At 39.2% G+C, this 22,477-nt stretch overlaps 1 protein-coding gene across 11 annotated transcripts in view; it reads left to right on the top strand.

Moving 5' to 3' along the window:
- The window catches only part of EPB41L4A (erythrocyte membrane protein band 4.1 like 4A), a 273,201-nt gene that overhangs the window by 121,610 nt on the left and 129,114 nt on the right, over positions 1–22,477 (top strand). For all 11 annotated transcript variants that reach the window (XM_054684526.2, XM_063810543.1, XM_063810546.1 and 8 more), the window contains 2 exons: positions 14,122–14,173; positions 19,038–19,116. In XM_054684526.2, the coding sequence (XP_054540501.1) occupies positions 14,122–14,173; positions 19,038–19,116 (131 nt within the window). The remainder of the gene's footprint in view (positions 1–14,121; positions 14,174–19,037; positions 19,117–22,477) is intronic.

The following is a 22,477-nucleotide window of genomic DNA, read 5'->3' as shown; positions in this document are numbered from 1 at the left end:
ACTGAGTGAAAGAACTCTCGCCTGGACTGTGTGGGCAGCTCATTGGGAGGCGAGGGCCTTGACAAGAGCATTCCCACACCTCCCCTTCCCACGCCTGCATGCTCCCTCCTCTTATGAAAGGCCTCTCCTGCTGTTCATTTTAACCAGATTTAACTTATATTTTAAAAAAAAGAAAAAGCTTTACTGAGATATTAGGAAGTTAGATTGAAAATTCTTATTGGGATTATAAGAAACAACAGGTACAGGATATTTTTAATGTGCTGGCAGCTACTGGGTGCTGTTTAGAATATTCTTGTCTGGTTAGAGGTATAGGTGTAGTATGTAATAAAAGAAGGCATATTATATGAGGATTTGAGTTCAAACAATGTCATGTGTAACTGTATGATGGGGATCCCATGATTTAAAAAAATTGTGTAGAATAAATAGCACTTCTAAAAGTAGATTTTTCTATTTCTTCATGGTTAAACAGTGTTTAATAGGAAAGGAAGAGATGATGTTCTTCTGGAACATTTTCTGTTTAGAGTGGGTGTGCCCTCTTCTGAGCACAGTCATGTGAAACACCATGAGAATTCAGCAGCTGACATGCCTGAAATAACCCCGGGAAGTGCTGAGAGGGGAGCCTCCCAGACGGCTCCCCCAAAGTCGCTTCGTGCACTGCATGCTTTCCTCACTGCGGCATCGGGAAAAGCAGAGCATGCTTTGATTGATTGGTCTTCAGTTTGTTGATTTTGACACCGACTCAAAAACGGCTCTTGAAGGACCCAGGTTTGTGTAGGATCACCTCCATGGCACATTTTGAACTTTAGTTCTTTTTTCCTTCTTTCCCTCAAATGGTTGATTGCAGTAGGCATGAATGTTTCTTCCATGGGTCATGTATGATATATTATCCTGCGGTTTCTAGGTTTAGGGAGGTGAAGGGCTGAATTCTATCTTGGAGAGAAAGTTTTCTTTGTTAATGGCACCGAATGCCTTCTTCACCAAAACTAAATTAAAAGGAGGAGGGTGGGAGGTGGAAGGAGGGAGAGGATGAGGAAAAATAACTAATGGGTACCAGGCTTAATGCCTGGGTCACAAAATTAATCCGTGCAGCAGACCCTCATGACACGAGTTTACCTGTATAACAAACCTGTACCTGTATCCCTGAATTTAAAAGTTAAAAAAAAAATGCTTCCATCAAACAACAATTGAAAACAATAAAGGTACAAAGTACTTGATAACAAAACTATCAGGAATGGTAGAAATGTCAACATATACATACATGTATATATATATCCATATATCCATATACATTTATATTTTTGTATATACAACCAGTTATGTAGGTATGCTAGGTGTTCTTACCAATAAATGCAGTACCTGAGAAATTTCTGTGACCCATACCTTCTTAGTTATATACATAAGTGAAAGGAATATTGATTTCTTTACTATGAACATTTATTAAATTAGACTGTCCTTCTCCCTGGTTAAATCAGAATGAGCCATAAAGGAAGGAATTTCAGACAGTTGATTGATTGCCTAATGGGAAAACAGTGATGTTAGAGTTAATGATTTTAGACATTAGAAAACTAGGTTTTTTTTTAAATTTAGGGTTTCGACACAAAGCTCTGATATATTAACCTTGATTTAACCTTATTCTGAATCTTAAGAGAATTTTCTCCTTGAATATAATAAACAGTTTAATCGTGATGTGTCAGCAGCCTACTAATAAAATGTATTTTATGGAATATTTTCTATTCTACTTAGATTTTATAAAATTGCAAATTTGTTGCATGTACTAAAAGCTAAGTGACTAGTTTGTCTTATCATTTTAGGACCTGTTCCAATAAGAGAGATGTTCTTGGAATTGTTAAAAAGCTGTGCAGGTGCTTTTTTGGTTCATGGGAAAGTGGGAGTTACCTACTTTCCCTTCTGGACTATGAGTTTTGAGAGCTGCTTTATGAATTAACAGAAGTGGGCCTTTAAAAGCTGATGATCTATAGGAGCTTAGTTTATTCTTTCATGATACCCATCAGTATTGGAGGCAGCAGGATATTTTATAGAGGATATTCAGGAAGTTTCTTGTTTAACATTTTTTAGAGTTATATCCTTACTCATATCAGCACAGCCTGAACTGGGACTGTGAGGAAAGATGAGCATTTGCTATTGCTCATCTCCATTCAATCACACAGCAGATACTTACCAGGCAGCCACTGTGTCTCAGGAAGTATGGCACAATGGTAAGAGCCAAGGTCTCTGGTCTCAAGGAGTTTATTTCCAGGTGTGAGACAGACCATAAAAAGATACTCAAATATCAGGTACTGAATGCTTTGAAAATAAGATGATATGCTAGAGTTTTGTGAAGGCTTCTTCCATTGGGTGGTATGTAGAGAAAAAGTCTCTAACCATGTAATTGCAGGTGTGAGCCACTGCTCCTGGCCGAGGCCTGTGGAACTTCTAACCAACTGGCTTCAAGTTGGAGTTCCCACGACCTTCTCTTTGGGTTTGATTAATTTGCTAGAGCAGCTTACAAAACTCAGAAAAACACTTATATTTACCAGTTTATTATAAAGGATACTGCAGAATATATAGATGAAGAGATGTGTAAGGTGAGGTATGGGGGAACGGGGCATGGAAGTTCCATGCCCTCCTGGGCACGCCGCCCTCCAGGAACCTGCATGTGTTCAGTTACCTAGAAGCTCCCTGGACCAAGTCCTCTTGAGTTTTTGTGGAAGTGTCATGATGTCAGCATTGCTTTTCTAGGTGTATAGGGCTAGACTTTCTCTGGGGAGGGTTCCCCATTCCCCCATGATCTGTATGAACACAGGGAAAGGTCTTAAGACCCACAGTCAGAAAGGTGGGTGAAGATTAGAGTCCTGCTTGGGGCAGGTGAAAGGAGGGCAGGAGAGAGACTTTGTGTCCTGAGGCCTAACACTCCCAACATTTCAACAAAAGACTAACAAGGGCTATGGGAGGTATGAACCAGGAACCATGGATGAAAACCAATATATATCATAAACACCACAGGTGGTTAGAAGAGACCTCTTTGGTATTTACACCGAGGCTGGAGTGATAAGGGGAGGAGCATGGCAGGCAGGAGGAACAGCTGGCATGGGGTCCTTAAGGCAGAGACAGATGCAAGGTGTTCTGGAACTGAGAGGAGTCCAGTGATGCTGGAGTTGTAAGAAAGAGGGTGATGAAGTGGAAAGATGGGCAGGACCCCCATAACATAGGGCCCAGCAGGCTTTTGTAGGCTCTGTGTACATTTCTATTGGAAATGTCAAGATGAGGAGTGATAGGGAGCTGGTTTTTCAGTTTGGGAAGTCAGTTCTGATTTGCATATGTTGGGTTTGAAACATCCATTTGACATCCCAGAGACATTAGGGGAGTAGGGGAGTAGGCTGGAGTCACATCTAGGAGTCTCTAGGTTTTTAAAGTCATGAGACCAAATAAGGTCATTTAGGGAGAAACAGACTGTAATTGCAGATGAGAAGGGGCAAGGCTGCAGTGTGCAGCTGTGCTAACCATGTGAATTGTACATGCTGGAGTAGGTGTAACTGTTTGGGTGGTGCTGAGCAGGGCGCCTGGACCCTGCTTACTTCGCAGCTCCCTGGGCTGGCTTGGCTCCTTTGTGCCAGATTACTTGGTTAGCTAAAACTACATTTATGTTCAGCTTCTAGGACAGAGTTTAAATGAACCCTAACTTAACCACCTGTATATTTTAAATTACTACAGTTTCAAGACATGGCAAATTTAGGATTTTGTTTCAAGATGAAATGATCTCATAGTCTGTACACAGTGATGCCTCACTTATCCACATTTTAAAAATGTGTTGCAACTTCACTTACCCAAAATGTAGTCGAAACTTTCCAGAGATCTAAGGTTTCTTAAGCAGCACAAATTGATTATTTTAGAGTCCACTCACAGGATTCAGGACTTTCTCAAGGAATCTGTGATCCCTAAAACCATGTTTATTTTCATTTTAGGAAGAAATCTGAACACATTGGTTATTATGTGCCCTGGTCCTAAGAGATTTGAAACAGCCTATTAGATGCAATTGTAGGGCAGCTCCACTAGAGACAGGCATATGTTGGCAGGAAGGCATGTTTAAAAAATGATTGGTGGGCTCTGAAGACATATAATAGTAGGTCCCTAGAATCCAGTGTATTTTCAGTAACAAAAAAAGCAACTTTCATCAGACCACTTTATTAATAATAAAACTAGTATGTTTGGAAGTCAAAGATACACAGAAAAGTTTGTATGATGTCTTTGTGGACTAAATGGAAAAATGATGCTAAATTGAAAGATAATTAGTTAGGATGGCTTTTCATAGTCATCTCTGGTTTCTTGAATGATGTGATGGAGGGAGGTTTCTAGGTATGTTCCAGGGCCTAGAACATCTATGCCAGTACCTGGGATGAAGACATAAAGGTCATGCATGTCACATTCACAGATGGCATAAAGACAGGAGGAACAGCAAGTTTGTTGAATACAAGAATGAAGATAAAAGAGGTCTGGATAAATTGGGAAGTGCTCCTGTTATTCTTTGTTGTGTAACTAGCCCTCTCAAAATGTAGGGGCTTTAAATTACAGCGACACACATTTTGCTCGTGGATCTGTGACTTTGGCAGGGCTTGGGAGGGCCCGCTCATGTCTGTTCTACTTAGTGTCTGCTGGAGCAGCATGAAGGCTGGAGGCTGGAGTCATCTGAAGGCTCAGTCATGTGTGTGCTGGTTGATGTTGGCATTGGCTGGGGCTTCAGCTGGGGATGGAGCACCTACTTGTGGACTCTCCGTGTTGTTGCCTGGGTTCCTTGCAAGGGAAAACATCCAGAGGGCAAAAGGGAGGGAAGGATACCAGAAGGAGCATGGTCACTGTGCATGACCAAGTCTCAGAAGGCAGGCAGTTACTTCTGCCACCACACAATGTTATTTCTGTGGCATTCTATTGGTTCAAAGTAAAGTCCAGGCAACATTCCCCCCAACCCCCTGCCACTCAAATTCCCTCAAATTTGCACCTCTCAAAGTTTTTCCTGGATTACCTGAGTAGGCTACTTAGGCTCCTGGATTCCTGGTTTGCTTTACTTTAACCCACTCTCCTTTTACTTGCTGTCAAGGTGATCAGATTAAAATGCAAATATTATGAAGTTGCTCCCCTACTTATAAGATTTCAATGAGTATCCATAGTATTCTGCTTAAATTCAAATTCTATTATGCATACGAGACTCTTTATGATCTGGGCCCTATCTGTAATCTGTAGATCCTTCTCTAGCCTTCTCTTCCATCACTACACCATATACTGTTTTTACTCTTGGTCAGGTAACATTTAAAGGGGAGGAATACTACATTATACCTTTTGATAGGAATAGTGTTGACTAATTTAAAGACATGTTTTAATACATGAGATTCCTCTGACCAAAAATTATTTATATTCTTTTTACATATAAAATGCACTTATCCCTCCCAAGGCCTCCCAATATTCTTATTTATTATGACATGGGACTTGAGCTTAAGATATACCATCTCCAGCTTGCAGTGAGCTGAGATTGCGCCACTGCACTCCAGCCTGGGCGACAGAGCGAGACTCCGTCTTAAAAAAAAAAAAAAAAAAAAAAAGATATACCATCTCCTCAAATCAGACTCTTCGAACATTTTCCTTCAAGTTTAACTCCTTGAGTACAGTTCCTTTTGATCTGAAGATATGTGAATTAAGGTGATAAGATATGTTTCCTGCCTACCTGCCCCAAACATACAGTGGTGGAACATGCATAGGATAACCAGTATAAATGCTTCCAGTTAGAAAGGGGCAAAACAGGAGGCACACAACAATTACTAGTCCATAATACTAGTTTTGAAATCCAGCCAGACACATGTGGTGATTTCTCTGATTAGGACTTGGTCCTGTTGCCTAGGAGTTGTTCACTATGACGATTGGCCCTGCCTTCTCGGCTCTTGGTTCTGTTGTCTGGGCTTGCTTGCTTTTTAAATAAAAAGTAGTGTGTATTTGCGGTGGAGTAGTGTTCTCGGCCTGGATTTTGCCTAAGGAAGATTGGGAGTTCAAAGGCCTCTTTTCAGTTTGTAGTATCTCTGTCCTTTTCAGCCCAAGCTGGTATAATTCTTCTAAAAGTTTTTGTGGATTTCTTATGAATCAACCTTTAATTAACTTTATTAGACAAAGGCAGCACCCACAGATTGCTCTGGAATAAGCTCTTCTGTACCTTAGATTCCCTGTAAGGCTGTTGGGACACAGTGCCCTTAAGATTATTAGAGGATCTTGTTTTGAAAGGGTCCATGAGGCATGGTGTTAAATCTTATAAATTGTATTACATCTAATAAAGGATTTTACAGTTATAGCATGTTTACCTGACAGCATGCTGGATTCATTCTTTGCCCAGAAGCCATTTCTTAATTGCAGCATTGTTTGCCTTCTGATAGGACTAGAAATGCGAAAGTTTTATTTTCAAATTCAGTAAAAAGTCCTGGCTCCTTTATATTTTAATAGTTCTTCGTTCTTTTTAGCTTATCTCTCTCTTCTTACATTTCATTTATAGGCAGCAAAATGAAGCCAATCAGCAATTTCAACAGTTTACCTGGAAACCTACTTATCTGAATCATCCAGTTCATTTGGTACATTTTTTATTCCACATTTTTTTCTGTTTCCAATAGCTTTCTCTGCTTTAATTGAGGCTCTTAGAGACAGCCTCCCTGCAAGCCCTCAGGCTTCTACCAATACTCTCCTTAAGGTCCTTCTTGCTACTTCATCCCAAAAACACACAGTGGAAAGTAGAGGGAGTGGGGCCAGATCATGGAAGGCCTTATAGGTTATTAGAAGGATTTTGTGTTTTACTTTGAGTGCGAAAGGAAACCACTGGAGGATATCGAAGAAAAGAGTTAACTGATTTGATCCGTGTTGAAATGATTTTCTCTAACTGCAAGGGCAGACACAAGAATACTATTAAAAGAGTTGTTGAAGAAATCCAAGTAAAAGATGATGGCTGCTTAGACCTGAGAGTGGTGAGAATTTGACCTGTTATGTTTATATTTTGAACATAGAGCCAACATGATTTGCAGGTGGATAGAAGAGATAGAAGATAAAGAGGTTTTGACTGGAACCAATGGAAAAGTGCTGTACTATTTACTGAGATGGTGAAGACTGCAGGAGAACAATTTTTTTTGAGGGGGTAGAATCATCAGTTTTCTTTTGGACATCTAAAGTTTGAGATTCTAACAGGCATCTAAGTGGAGATGCCAAGTAGGCAGTTGGATTAACAGGGAATTCTGGTCTGGCTATAACTGTGGAAGTTGTCAGTGTATAGATGGCATTTAAGGCCATGAGCCTTGATGTGAAGTATGAGCTTAAGCAGTCCATCCTTTCCTGGTCAGGGAAATATGAGCAACCAGCAACAGATTTTGAAGACGTGGCCAGTGAGACGGGAGGAGAAGCAAGATTGAGGAGTGTCCTAGAAGCGTGTGACATATTTCAAGAACATGGATGATGGAACAACGTGGAGGTAATTGCAGTAAATACTAAAATGGGACCATGAGGAGATGAGAGAATGTAGAACAACTTTTTTTTTTTCCTCATCCAGAGATTTATTTCAAAGCACAGAAGTGAAATGGACAGGTATGGGAGTCAAAGTTCTTTGGTTTTGTTTTGAAGATGGGAGAAATAAAGCCACCATTCTTCCAAGAATGATTCTGTCAAAAGGGAAACCTTCATGATGCAGGAAAGAGAACAGAAGGTTGCTGGAACCATGTTCCTGAATAGATGAGAAAGGGATGAGCCTAAGTGGAACATGGACAGTTCCTCCACAGCGACAGGAGAGAAGGCAGAACAAAAGCTCAGATGCAAGCAGGTTGGTCGTCGGGGCCAGGATGCATACGCATTTCTCTTCTGATTGTTTCCATTTTCAGTGAAGTAATGAAGATCTTCAGCTGAGAGTGAGGAAGGGAAAGGAGTTGTTGGAAGTTTAAGGACAGAGGAGAAAGTGTCAAGAATTATTAAGGAGAATGACGGAATAAAATGTAGTAGGATTCTGCATGATACCAAGGGTTCCCTTGGGTTATTGCTAATGAATGTAAAGCAAGCCCACCTATGGTTGTGCAATCTGAGCCTCCAGTTATGTTCAGCTCCTTGGGTGCTAGCATGGAGAATGCAGGGAATTGGAGGTACCCATGGGTGTTTTTTTTTTTTCCTGTAGATATTATGGAAGCAAGGATGTGCAAGGAAGTTGAGGACACTTGCAAGTGAATGATTATAATGAATAGTGAGGGAAATGACATTGGTTGGGGGCATCAGCGAGGGACAATGAAAAGGTAGTAGGGTCAATGAATTGGGTGTCTTGGTGGAGTCAGAATATTAAAGTGAGTTGGGAGAAGAGTATTAGTTGAGAGTAAGAATCTTGAAATTTAAGTTGTGCATTACTTCTTAGACAATATTCTAGAAAGTAGTTTGGCCCGAGTATAAGATGGAATGGCTTCAGTTTGTTGGAGCTGCTGTTCTGTACTTTTGGGCAAGTTGTTTACTCAGTGTTTCAGTTTCCTCATTTATAAAATGGTAATTATAATAGTTCTTCATAGAGTTATTAAGAGGATTAAAAGAGTAAACACATGTAGAGTCCTCAACAGTGCCTGTCACATTGCAAAAACTTAATAAATGCTAGCTGTTATTATTGCATTTCTGTAACCTTAGAGTAGTGTCAGGGTCCATGGATGAGAAATGAGGAATATTCCCAGGGCCAGTGACACTTTATGAGAAGCCACATGGTCCATCAGAGATTTCTTGAAATTCACTTTTGCTGAAAAATGGGGCCAGTTGTAATTATCTCTCCCTCCCTGTAGATCACTCCAGTGACAGGCCCTTGTTTTTGTCGCCACTGCAAGATAGCTCTATTATGGTGGTTTTACTTGAGGTCCTAAGGCTTCTGTGACTCATATGAAGGAGCAAATTAAAGCCATGTCCTCTTGATGTTGCTTAGAGGGCCATAGATCTGTTTACAGGGTCAGTGGGAAAAGCACAAATAGCCATAACCTAAGTCCTGGATTCCTTGAAACATATATGTGAATTATGTTGAGTCCTAGAACTCCCCAGGAGTGACCTGTTATGTCACTTTTGAGATCTTTGTGGCTCTGTTGTCAATGGTACATGACCAACTCTGTTTTTACTCTCTTAGATCAAGAGGTTGTTTTGCTATATTAATGAAAACTGTGTGTGCTTTTAAGTCCTTTTATTTGGCCTACAGGAAACTTTATTAAATGTCAATGTAACATTCTTAAATTCTCCAAAAGAGAGTCAGCATTGGACTCTGGGTGAAATAAGATGCAGCAAACTCTCATTATTTCATGGTGTCCTTTCTTTTTAAAAATTTTTTAGGGTTTATTCTACTATTAGAACTCTAGGAGACTCTGAAAGAACAGTTGACAAATGAAAGGATGGACCCCAAATTTAATATATATCTTTTGAAGATTAGGATATTGATTGGCTGGGCACTATTAGAGTTTCAGAACCTAATTCTGAGACTGTTACCAAGGAAATTGATGAAATTGAGAAGTTATCAGCCAAGGTGGATGAAAGCAGCCAAGGGCATTTAGCCAGGACTGTCAGAGAGTAAGAAGGGTCTGTCATTGCTCTCCGGGTTACATCAGTGCTGTGATTAAGATTGACAGGCCTGAAGTGGTAAGGCTGTCTAGCTGCTTTACCTCTTCTACTCTGGCAAAGGGGCAGAGTCCGAGAGGACTGTCACCATGACTCCTCAGTGATCGAGTGTTTAGGATACAGTATGTTAGGAGTGGACTGTGCGAAATCAGAGAGCAGGGTCTGTTTGGGTTCATTGTTACCTTCCTACAAAATGGGATCTCATCCAGCTTGTCAGCATATACAGACTACATAGTATACATTTGAAATAGGAGAGAGAGGGGAGTGGGGAAGGGGAAAGTGTTTGAGTGATTATCCTAGAGAATGGACAGCTTGAATGTTGAGAGAGAATGAGAGATAGGGCTATTTCTCCTCGTGACCATCTGGCTAGGCAAGAGGCAGCACACCAGGGTACAATTCAGAGAAACCATTCTCTGAATCAACATTGGACCCAGTGTGAAATAAGATGCAGCACAGCTCCAATTATTGCATGCTGTCCTTTATTTAAAAAAATTTAGGGTTTATTCTATTAGAACTCTAGGAGACTCCAAAAGAACAGTCTCTTAGGGCACCACACTGCATGGTTCTCAGCTCTCTGCTCCTCTTTCCCCTCACGTGGGGCAGGTGGAAAGACTGAATGGACTACTTCCCTTTCTGGAAGTTCTCCATGAATATTGATTGCTTAGCTGAGTATTTGTTAGCTGTTAGGCAACACTGACTTCAATAGGGTGTTCAATTGTAAGGGACTTAGAGTATTACATTCTGTGTTATTACATGGAAATTTACTCACTTGTTTTAAGAGCAGTTGAGCTGATAGACATGTACTTTATACAGATTTAAGGTTCTGCTATCCCCCATTTATGTATTTTGAGAAAGTTTTTTTTGAACATGCTATTTAACGATTTTTTGTTAGTAAAGCCATTGTATACTCACCCTGCAGTTAATTTTCCTTGTACATGATTTTATTATCTCATATGTATTCATCTTATATAAGTAATTATTGTCTCACCACATTGTATTGTAATTACATGGCTGTGTGTCTCCTGCTAGGCTGTGAGTGTGAGGTTAGTCACGGGTCTGATTCAACTTTGTGTTCCCATACTACTCAGGACAGTGTCTGACATGTCATGTAGAGAACATGTATAGTGGATATCCATAAGTGATGAATGAATGAATGATATCCCAGTTTTAGAGTCTACCTCCAGAATATTGGCACTCCATGACCAGTATTCTGGATGTATTCCTTAAAACAGGGATATTGTGTTCATTGGCAATTTTTTGTGCCCTTTTTTTCTCTTAAACTATAGAGTAACAGGCTGCTGTGTTTCACTCTGATCTTCCATGTGCTGTGTTTGATTGCTCGTTGATAATGAATGGTGACAAGTGCCATCATAGCATGGCTGCTTTGGTTCCAAGGTCACATCTTTCCCTTGGTTGAACGTAAGTGGGTTTTACATTTCAAGATCTTGGCTTCTGAAACCTGGTGACTTGTGTTTATTATTTATGTTCTTGGGCATTTATCATTGTCTGACCTCTGGAACCCCTGGTTTCCATTTTGATCAAATGAGATTTGTGCGTGGCCGGCTCTAGGGTGATGCTTAGCATAGCAAATGTGCAGTGAGTTGATTGAATAGCCTTTGACTGAGTCTTGCTGCTGCTGCTTCGTGCTGCAGAATTGTAATTTCTAACTTTTCTTGAAACTGTTATTTTACTTTTTTCACCTCTCAAATTTAATCACTCTCAAGGAAAGAGATTTATTTTAAAATAGAACAGATTATCATTAATGTAAATTTTTTGATAGATTAACCAGTTTTTCCCATTGTATGTAGTTAAAATTTTTTCTTCCTATTTTCTTTAGCTGGCTTTAGTGACTGAAGAGCATTCTGGAGACAAGAAAACAAAGACAAAACAAAACAAAATGAATCAAAAAATCTGAAAAAAAATTACAAAGGTTGTCTTTTGGGATGATGATGATGATGATGATAGAAGAAGAAATTTAAAACTCTGATTTCTGCCCCTTACTAGTTTCAGAACAAGATTAGACAGACAGTAATAAGACCAAAGCCTCCTTTTTTCCCTTCTTGCCACAAGCACATACTGACACTTCATGTGTAAGTGTAGCGTAGGGCGTGAAATTAAATCCCAATGTTACATGTGCCTTGACACCTGGAGAAACTGGGAGAGCCTCTAATAACGCATCCATAAGCCCTCTCCCTTACTGTGCTCTAGGGAATACGGTCCCCTAACCAACCAGCTCTCCAAGACCCCAGCAGGCTGACATCTTGATTTTAGCCTTGTGAAATTTGAAGCAAAGAAAGACACTAACTTTCAGCACTCTGAGATAATAAACGGGTGTTGTTTTAGCCTCTAAGCTTGTGGTAATTTGTTACGGCAGCAGTGGAAACCGAATGCAAGTGTTAATGAGTATTTGTGTTTGTTTTCCTTGGTTTTCTCTTCATTGGAAAATTCAGGGGATAGTAAAACCTTTTTGTTTAACATGAATGGCAGGAAATAGTCCCCTCACCTCATGTTTCCATTTCATGAAGAACCCACAGTTTTATATATGTAAAGGGATGGGTCTGCGTTGTGTCCAACACACAGCTTAACGTTTGGATTGATTTTACGCTACTTGAATGAGCTACAGTTTCCCTGGGAATCATAATTTTAACACCAAAGCCTCGTTTTTAGTCGCTGTGGGCTCCAAGAGCATTTCACTGACACATCCTCTGCCTCAAATACACTTTCTGTTTTAAAAGTGAGTGATTCTAGACCTTTGAAAAATAAGACATGATGAAAACCAGAATAATGAACATTTTAGTTTTTATTTTTAGTTTTTAGTTGCTACACTTAGATATGTTGGTTACTCTACTTTTTTTAAAAAAAAAGTCAAAAAATGGAAACTGCTGTGAGTGACAAATAATGAAGCTTATATATGCGTGAATAGAGTTTAGTATAGTTATAAAATCTTACAGTAAAATGACTACAACACTTGTATTCATAGTCATAGTATTCATAGTATGAATAATTGCATTCATAATTAGGAATAAAGGGTAAGGGGATTGCATAAAGCATTATAATTGCCATTTATAATTATTGCTACCGTTACATAGCAGAACAAGCATTCTGCCCTCAACTGAGGGGAAGGAAAGTGGGGAACTGCACCAGTGCATGAGTGCTGGATGGAACGTGGCTCAAGGTGGGTCAGCTCCTACCTCGCTGTGGTGGGAATTGCCCCTTCTTCATTAAGGAACACGAGGAAATGGAAACTGAGTGGCTTGGCCCTGGGGGTCCCCAGCATCTGGCTAGGAGAGTGTGGGAGTGATTCCATCTCTGCCCTCCCCTGACCCTCCAGGGCAGCCCTTATCCCTTTGACTCTGCTTTTGTGGGAACTCCAGTGCCCTCTGTGCTTCCTTGGCTTCTGCCCTGCTCTTCCCACAGATGGAGAGGCGAAGCTAGAGGCTTACCTCATCTCTTTCTTTCGATAATTCTACTTCATAATTGTGAGATTTAAAGGAAGGCCTCTCCCCAGGACCCCGAATTCTCCTGCCACCACTTGAAATTCTGTTCATTAACTGTGAATTTGAATTAATAAGTAGGTATCTTAGACTGGCCAAAGGCAGTTATTAGAGGTGACCTAATCATTCTTAGCATGTGTAGCCTGAGCTAGGGGCTATTCTAAAGACTTTACCTGGATTAACTTATTTAATCTGCACAGCAACCTTATGAGGAAGGTCCAGTGGTGTCCAGTCACTTGTCCTAAGTTACATGGCAATGACATGGGGAGAGTCAGAACAGACTCTCTATGGGTCTGCCCTGGGATTCAGGCCCTCAGCCACTGTGCTGAACTGCTCTCCTAGATCCTTAATGAGGATTTGATTGCTTTCTTCCTAACACCTAGCAGCAATACCTGTAGGGATGAGACTGGAAGCAAAGATGGTGAGGACGTATTAGGAGGAGACATGGCTCTAAGGGGAGCAGTGCTTGGGATGATGGAGACTTTGGAAAGAGACTTGGAGGACATTTTTTTTGAGGCCATTATTTTCCCGCCAAAAATAGTCAGAAGTCACTTGTAAGCATTTGGATGTCACATTATAATCAGTATGATAATTCAACCAGGGACCCAGCAAGTACTGCTGCTCTTCTTTGCCTCTCTTCCAACGTCAGCATCGTCTTTCTCTTTGTATTTTATTTTTAATTTAATGTTATTTTTAAAAGATGGGGTCATGCCATATTGGCCAGGGTGGTCTTAAACTTCTGGCCTCAAGCGGTCCTTCTTCCCCTGCCTCCCAAAGTGCTGGGATTTCAGGTGTGAGCCACCGTGCCTGGCCTATTTTTTCTTTTACTGTTCTTGCTGCAGAAAACTCTTATGTATGTTTGTGTGTGTATATGAGAGAAGTGTTTAACTTACCAAGTTTTAAAATGTTGTTTAAATAACATTTTGCAAATATTCTTGAAGTAAAAGCTAATGAAAAGCAACTAATTTCTTTAATTGTCCTTTTCTTCCTCACACAGTATTGGCTGGATCCTGCAAAAACCCTTGCTGAACACAAAGAACTGATCAACAGTAGGTATTTAGCTTTTACTTTGTTAAAGGGTGGCTTGAAAACGATGACAAAGTCCATGATTAGTTGGGTGCAGAAGTGGGCTTTACTACTGGAGAAAGAAGTGAATACTAGTACTTGAGTACCAGAATATGGGAATGTGTGTATTGTGTGCATTGCTAGGCCCTCTCCAAAGTCAGATTAAATTTAATCAATTTCTGAGTGGATCTTAGTATGGAATTTTTCCTAGAGGCAGGCCTTCCCTTGATTTTGTCTGTGGTTTTTCTGTATGCTTGTCTTTAAAATTTGACCTTAAAACAAAAAAGGCAAATAGACATTAACGGGTGGTAGGTGGGCTGCAGGGATGGGTCATAATGTCCAAGCTTTTAAAGAGCTTGAGTTTCTTGGGTTATGGCATGGTTTTGCCATTCAGACCACTCAGTTTCCTAAGCCAGTAAGTAAGAGGTGCCTTTGTGATCTGAAAAGTGGTCTTCAGAGAGAGACCATTTTTGGGAGCTAGCTTTTTGGTTTTATCAGTACGAATATTATAAGGAGATGCAATATAATTAAGTATATATTCCTTAATCTTAATTTCCAGAACCCAAGTTTTTATTTATGAGCACAAACAGAGGCTCCTTAAGTGTGCAAAAAATACTCTTTTTAAAAAAATTGTCTGTTTCAATTGAAATAAAAGGTACATAACATATAAAATGGATCCTTTTAACCATTTTTGTGTGCAATTCAGTGGCATTAGGTACATTTACGTTGTTGTGCAACCATCATCACTGTCCATCTCCAAAACATTTTAATCTCCCTAAACTGAAACTCTGTTCCCCATTAAAGCATTTTGCTGAACTGTGTGAATTATTGCTAATCAAAACGGAGTGGATTCTTCTGGCATTCATTATCCCCATTCTGAGTCTGTATTTTCTGTGCATGTCAGCTTGTTTCCTGTGATAGTATTGGTTGTGCGATGCTCCATGGATCCAAGGGCAGGAATGTAGCTCTGCTTCCAAAAGGAACTGGAAACCAGGACTGCAAAGCCATCCGAAAGTCCTGTTTCTATGAATGTCAGCATCATTGTTGTTTCTCATTGCCTTTCCACCTCTGTAGTGGAAACCACTGGAGTTTATAAGTTACAACTCTAGCATATTTGAACCAATTAAAAAAATACCAGCTGGAAAACCAGAAAAATTTCAGGAATGATTTTTTTTTTTTTTTTTTTGAGACGGTATCTTGCTCTGGCACCCAGGCTGGAGTGCAGTGGCGAGCTCTTGGCTCACTGCAATCTCTGCCTCCTGCGTTCAAGCAATTCTTCTGCCTCAGCCTCACAAGTAGCTGGGATTACAAGCGCCCACCACCATGCCCAGGTGATTTTTTTTTTTTTTTTGTATTTTTAGTAGAGATGGGGTTTCGCCATGTTGGTCAGGCTGGTCTCGAATTCCTGACCTCAGGTGATCCACCCACCTGAGCCTTCCAAAAGTGCTGGGATTACAGGTGTGAGCCACTGCACCCAGCCAATTATTTTAAAATAAACTCACAGGTTTCTTTTATAGGAAAAGTTGATATTTCTATCAAGGTGATGAAAAAATGTTAATTATTTTAAGGTGCATTATTAAAGTGTTCCTAAGCACATTTAAAGTGTCTACTTATTTACATGGTATGAAATATTTTATTTAAGTATCAGTCTATAATGCAGTCACTTTTTCATTCTAAAAATGCAATATTAAAAATTTGCATAAGACACGTGGTGTCCTATGCCTGTAATCCCAGCAGTTTGGGAGGCTGAGGCAGGTGGATCACCTGAGGTCAGGAGTTGAAGACCAGCCTGGCCAACATGGTGAAGCCTCGTCTCTGCTAAAAATACAAAAATTAACCAGATGTGGTGGCGAGTGCCCGTAATCCCAGCTATTCGGGAGGCTGAGGCAGAGAGGATGGCTTAAAACCCAGGAGGCGGAGGTTGCAGTGACCTGAGATCCCACCACTGCACTCCAGCCTGGATGACAGAGCGAGACTCCGTCTCAAAAAAAAAAAACCATTGATGTATAGTAAGAATAAAACAACTGGTATTATAATTGACGAAACGTTAGTGACTGAAGAATCCTTACGTTTTATCTTATGAAATTATTTGATAGTGAAGGAAAATGGCTATCAAATCTCTAATAGATTAGTCAGAAAGAGAATCTATAAAAATGACAGAACATTTGCTAGTTACCAGAATGCTTATAGTTAATCTTGATTTATTTCTCCTTGAGTTAATGAGAAACTCCTTATCAAAGACCTCAAAATTAGTCTACACAAAATATAGAGGATTCCCAGTTTTTGGCTTCTGTATTTTTTGCTAAAGTGAAGCAATATTAACTTCACTTTACATAAGAGTTTCTTAAACGTTTGAGTCCATGGAATGATGTGGATTCAAGACAATAATTTTGTAATTTGAATTATCAGCACCTTACTTTTTTGTAGTCAGTCTTAGAATAGGGAGCCAAAAAATATCTGGCTAGACATATCCTTGTCCAAAATGTTCATTTCTATAGCCTTTGATTGCTTTCTGAAACAGTGATGCATATGAGAGTATTACCTCACTCTAAAGGTATTATTATTTTGTATTTCCCTGAGAAGCTGTATAGAATGGTGCACCCCAAAGCACTGAGCCCTAGATAATAGCAAACTTTTTTTTCTTCCCTGTGATTTTAGGCACGTTGTTTAACTCCTTGGAGTTTAATGTGCCTTGCATATGTTCCCAAGTTTTTGTTGTTGAGAATCAAATGTTTATGAAACGTTTTCATACATTATGAAATGTAACCAAATGGTAATAATGCCTTATATTTAGAACACAGCCATTTTATATGTGAATGGGAAATGAAGGTCTAGTTTGGGCCAGAAGACCTTAGAGAAAATTAGCCAAAACCTAATGTTTTTAATTGTGTACTTTTAACATTTTTGCTTAACTGTTCATACTGAACATTTGAAATGTGTGGGCTTGGTGAATAGAGTGTAATCTGTCATGTTCCAAAGAATAGAAGCAGCTCTGAGGCCTGGAGAAGGCCTCTTCCCTTTGTGCACCATCTCAGCAGCATCTGTGCTCCTCCCCGCCCCCTAGGTACCAACCCCAGCTGCCAGCGGGCACAGGCAGACCCATCTGCTCAGGAACATGGAGCTTGATTGACACAGACGGATAAGCTGAGGGTGGACTTCCTGGCTCTTCTAAATATTTAATAGTCTGTTCCTCCCTGACATCTGTGTTCAGGGATAGAGGTGTATTTGTCAGAAATACAAACACAGTGGTTAAACAAACATAAAAGTTAAACATAAGGAATCAACTCCAATAATAGGAAATTCTAGCAGTTTCTTTTAAAGTTTAGTTTTTAAAAAAGCTGTAGCATAAGGAGTGTCTTTACACAGGAAGGCACAGATGAGGGGAGGGGCAGGATCCTCATCTTGATGGTCTGCCACATGCCAGGAACAGGGTTCCGGGGTGCTGCACACATAAGTATGTGTATGTAATATTAATAAATAGTAACATAGTTCATATGTTATAAATACATGATACCTTTATTCTTGTTCTTTTTAATTTCTTTTCCCCAGTTTCTAAATTTGTGACTTTATTTATTCAGTTAAGAATAGCGAGACTGGGGTTACTTTATCAGTTTAGATAGTATGGAAGACTTTTACTGAGATGCATACTTCACATCTTTTCTTTTTAATTTGTGGGAGAGCTTTTGTTGGAAAACAAAATTAACACCTGTAACCACTAATTGGTATACCAGGTAACAAAACAAATCCTTTTAAAAACAAAGTGTATTAGATCTAGTTACTGCACAGCTTGGAAATATGCACTTTTGGAAATAGTACAGATTAGATTGATACCCTCAGAAATAAAAATATTTCTAGTAAAAGCATAATATAATGTGTTCAGCACCCAAGGGGTTTGTGTCTTCTTGCACAATATGAGTGTTTATTTTTTATTTGCCCATGTACATACAATTCCAGGCTTTGTTTCTGATTTTAAAAAAACGTTTGTAGGCATAGTTCTTCTTTGGTAAATTAATGAGATGAGAAAGGTTTTCTTAAATACGTGAGAACACATTTTTAGATTCAGAAATGTTTAAGAATGAAACAAATATTGTCCCTAATTTTATTATGTAGCCTCACTGATGACTTTTTTCCTGTAAAAAAAGGTAAGAGTTATCATAAGAAAATTCTAATGAATTAGTTTAAGGATAGAATGTTTCTAGCCCTTCTTCCCAGAGTTTGCCATTTAGTAATTTTTTTTGTACTCTTCCAGGAAAAAAACCTCAAATATATATTAACTGATACTTTTTCACAAAAGGTATGATATTTCTGTGCTCGGAAATTTAGATAGTTGGTCTTTTCCACATGAGCACGTGCAGATGCCCTTCTGCCTGTTTAAGCATTTGCATGGTATATGTCCTGTGGCTGGGGCTGACTTAAATAGTCCGCATGCTGCTGAGCATTTAAGTTGTTTTCAGCTTTTTGCAGATAGCTTTAAAAACTATTTTTTTTTTAATGAAATGATAGGTGGGTGGTTTTTTAAACCATTTATTTTTTTTTCTTTCTTCACTATGAAAAATTACATATATACTGTAGAAAATGGGAAAAACATATATAATAAAAATTGTCCATAACCTCACCAACCAGACATAAGAACCAGCAACATTCTGGTGTATTTGGCCGTGTCTTTTATCTATGTGTGTGTATGTGTCGAGGTCCTATCGTCACAGTTCTGAACCTTGCTGTTTTTATCTTATGTTTTCTTGTTTCTTTAGACAATCTTGGAGTGTAATTGTGAATAGCTGTATAATATACTGTAACTTTGACTAATTTATGATTTTAGTGAAATTTAATTTCTATTTCTTATTTTAGCTGGACCTCCATATACTTTGTATTTTGGTATTAAATTCTATGCTGAAGATCCATGTAAACTTAAAGAAGAAATAACCAGGTATAGTATTGACTTTGTTTTTGAACAGATACATGCATTGCATATAGAAAAAGCTTTATTTAAAACAAATTAAAATTGGGCTAAACATTTGGATGTGTGTCTACCTGCATTTTGTAACGCATCTCCTTAGAGGGTAAAATTTAAACTAGCATGCATGAAGTTGATCAGTGTCTGATGATAGATGTGTTTGAAAATGGCGTGAACCTGGGTGACATGATGATACATTTTGCATCTGCTGTGATGAAATATTTCTGTATCATTATTGTTAAGCATGCATTCAGCCTTTGTATTCATATAGAAGTTATTTGAACTGCCTAAAGGAAGGATATTTTGATGTTCAGTTTGTACTTCTAAATATACATTTGCCCAGCCAGGTATTTCTTTTTAATTGGTTGTAGCTTAAATATTAGCTCTCCAGGTGTTTCATTTATCTCTATAGGAAATGAGAAGATAATTTTGCTTTTAGTATTAAGGATGGAAACCAATGTTTTAATGCATTACTTCACCTTTGTCACCAAATATTTGATATTAGTAAGACAGAATTTCCTATTGGTATTAATTAGGTTGTCAAAATAGTACATGTCAACAACTGAAAGGGCTCATAAAGAACAGACCAGTTATATTTTAACTTATTCCGCTGGTGACCTAGCTGCATGTGGTGGGAAAAACAAAAGTATATTCCCTAACTTAACCGTAGGTGGTCAGTTTTCCCAGTGAACCCATATTAGGGGCTAAAATAAAGCCTAATACCTCCTTTAAAAAAGTTGAAAATCATGTCTTTGGTAGCCTGTGGTTTTGTTTCTATTCCATGCTTTCATCTGTCTCAGACTTTCTTCTTTCTTTATTCTGGACTGCACACAGAAGAATGAGAAGAGGGTAGGCTAATTGGGCCTTTTTCATCCCACTTTGAAGTGCCATATTTAGGCCTCATTTTTACTTTGTTTTATTTTATCCCTCAACTTAAGATATAATCTTTTGAACTCTAATGATTGATTGATGAAAAGATTATATTTCATAATCTGTATTTGTTTAATTTTTTAAGACACAGGGTCTCGCTCTGTCGCACAGGCTAGAGTGTAGTGGTGTAATCATAGCTCACTGTGACCTCAAACTCCTGGGTTCACAGAATCCTCCCGCCTCAGCCTCAGGAGTAGCTGGGACTACAGGTGTGTGCCACTACACCTAGCTAATACTTTTTTTTTTTTTGTCTTGTTATGTTGGCCAGGCTGATCTTGAACTGCTGGCTGCTAGCAGTCCTCCTGCCTTGGCCTCCCAAAGTGCTGGGATTACCAGCGTGAGTCACTGCGCCAGCGTAGACCTCATTTTTAGAACCAAGCAGATGTCTGCATTCACATTGTTCATTATCACATTGTTAATGAGCACTTTGAAAAGTAGACATGCCAGTTTAAGCTTTTGCAGAGCACATCTTTCTGGGTAAAGGGCCATTAGGATGGGGAGGATATGTTGAGGGGAGGGATGGTATTTTCATTAGAGTTTCAGAGGGAAACTGAGTTCAAGTGGTATAAAAAATACACTTATATCTGCAACTCGTTAGGGAATTGCAAGGGGACAGCATTTTTTAAAAAATAAAATGAAAGTCCTTCATATTCAGGTTGTGAGTAATCTCTGCCTGTGCCTAAGTGTCCTCAGTTGTAAAACTGGAGATATACCTGTTTCAAGGTTTTTGTAAGCATTAAATGGAATAATATGTATAAAGCTCTTATGATTGTCCGTGTCTCGTACTATGTTTGATGAATGCTAATACTTATTTCATTCTATCCTTTTTCTAGATGTATAGTGGAATTACATCTTAAATAGGGGCTAGGGTCCAAAAATACTTGAGTTAATTTTAAGAAGGGATAAAAAAGATCATTGTTTTATAGTGCATTACTTCACCTCTGTTCACCACACACATGAACAGAAATTTCCCAACAGAATCTACTGATGGCTCATTAACAGAATACATGGATTTTTGTATAATTTACAACCCACAATATTTTCAGTACAACCAGTTGTATTGAAAGTTTTAGACCAGCTTGTGTAGTTAAGAACACAATGACATAGCTGGCTTGCAATTAGTGTCCATGATTTGTTGCCTAAAACATATGGTTGAATTTAGGTAAGTTAAATGTGCGTTTAATACATTGATATATGCACATTATTCATTTTATTATTGATTTGCATGAATATATTACCATTAATGTACCTGAAAAAGAGGAGTCACATGAGATAATTTTGGCAAAAGCAAGAACTGAAACCAACAAGCAAAATCTCCAGATATATGCTATTTAAGGAAGAGCGTACTTCTGCCAGCATTTTCAAGTTGAGTGTTTATCTTAATTTAGTTCTTTGGAAAATTGTACCAGCCTACTCTGCGTTGGCTGTTAGGTTGTCTGTAATTTTTTGGTATGAATGATCATGCTATCATAAACGTGCTTATACATAATCTTTTATGTATTTTTTTGACATGTTACTATTTCATACATATTGTATGGCCTCTTTCGCCATCTAACCCAGTCTTTTTTTTTTTTTTTTTTTTTTTTTGAGACGGAGTTTTGCTCTTGTCACCCAGACTGGAGTGCAGTGGTGCAGTCTCAGCTCACTGCAACCTTTGCCTCCTGTGTTCAAGTGATTCTCCTGCCTTAGCCTCCCGAGTAGCTGGGATTACAGGCGCCCACCACCATGCCCAGCTAATATTTTGTATTTTTAGTAGATTCAGGGTTTCGCCATGTTGGGCAGGCTGGTCTTGAACTCCTGACCTCAGGTGATCCGCCTGCCTTGGCCTCCCAAAGTGCTGTAACCCAGTCTTTTTACTCCTACATTGTATTCCATAATTAACTATATGCTTTGGCCATCCAGGTTGTTTCCTTTTTTAAAAAAATTAGGGCCAGGTGCAGTGGCTCACGCTTGTAATCCCAGCAGATTACGGGCAGATCACGAGGTCAGGAGTTTGAAACCAGCCTGACCAACACAGTGAAACCCCGTCTCTACTAAAAAAATACAAAAATCAGCTGCGCGTGGCGGCGGGCACCTGTACTCCCAGTTACTCCTGCTTGGGAGGCTGAGGCAGGAGAATCGCTTGAACCCGGGAGGCGGAGGTTGCAGTGAGCCAAGATTGCGGCACTGCACTCCAGCCTGGGCGACAGAGCTAGACTCCATCTCAAAAAAAAAAAAACAAAAAAAACAAATAATGCTACAGGGAACTTCTCGTGCATATATATGGTCATACTATTAATATATGCAGTATTTCAGAAGGACACTGATGTAGGAAAAAATACCTGGAATGAATGTGATAGGAAAATAAAGTTTCAGATTATGAAAAATGTACGTTAATAGAATCATCAACTTGGAGTCCCCGCTT

This window comes from Pan troglodytes, chromosome 4 (genome assembly GCF_028858775.2).
Source record: "Pan troglodytes isolate AG18354 chromosome 4, NHGRI_mPanTro3-v2.0_pri, whole genome shotgun sequence".
NCBI lineage: Eukaryota > Metazoa > Chordata > Mammalia > Primates > Hominidae > Pan > Pan troglodytes.
This window is presented reverse-complemented; position numbering and strand designations above follow the sequence as displayed.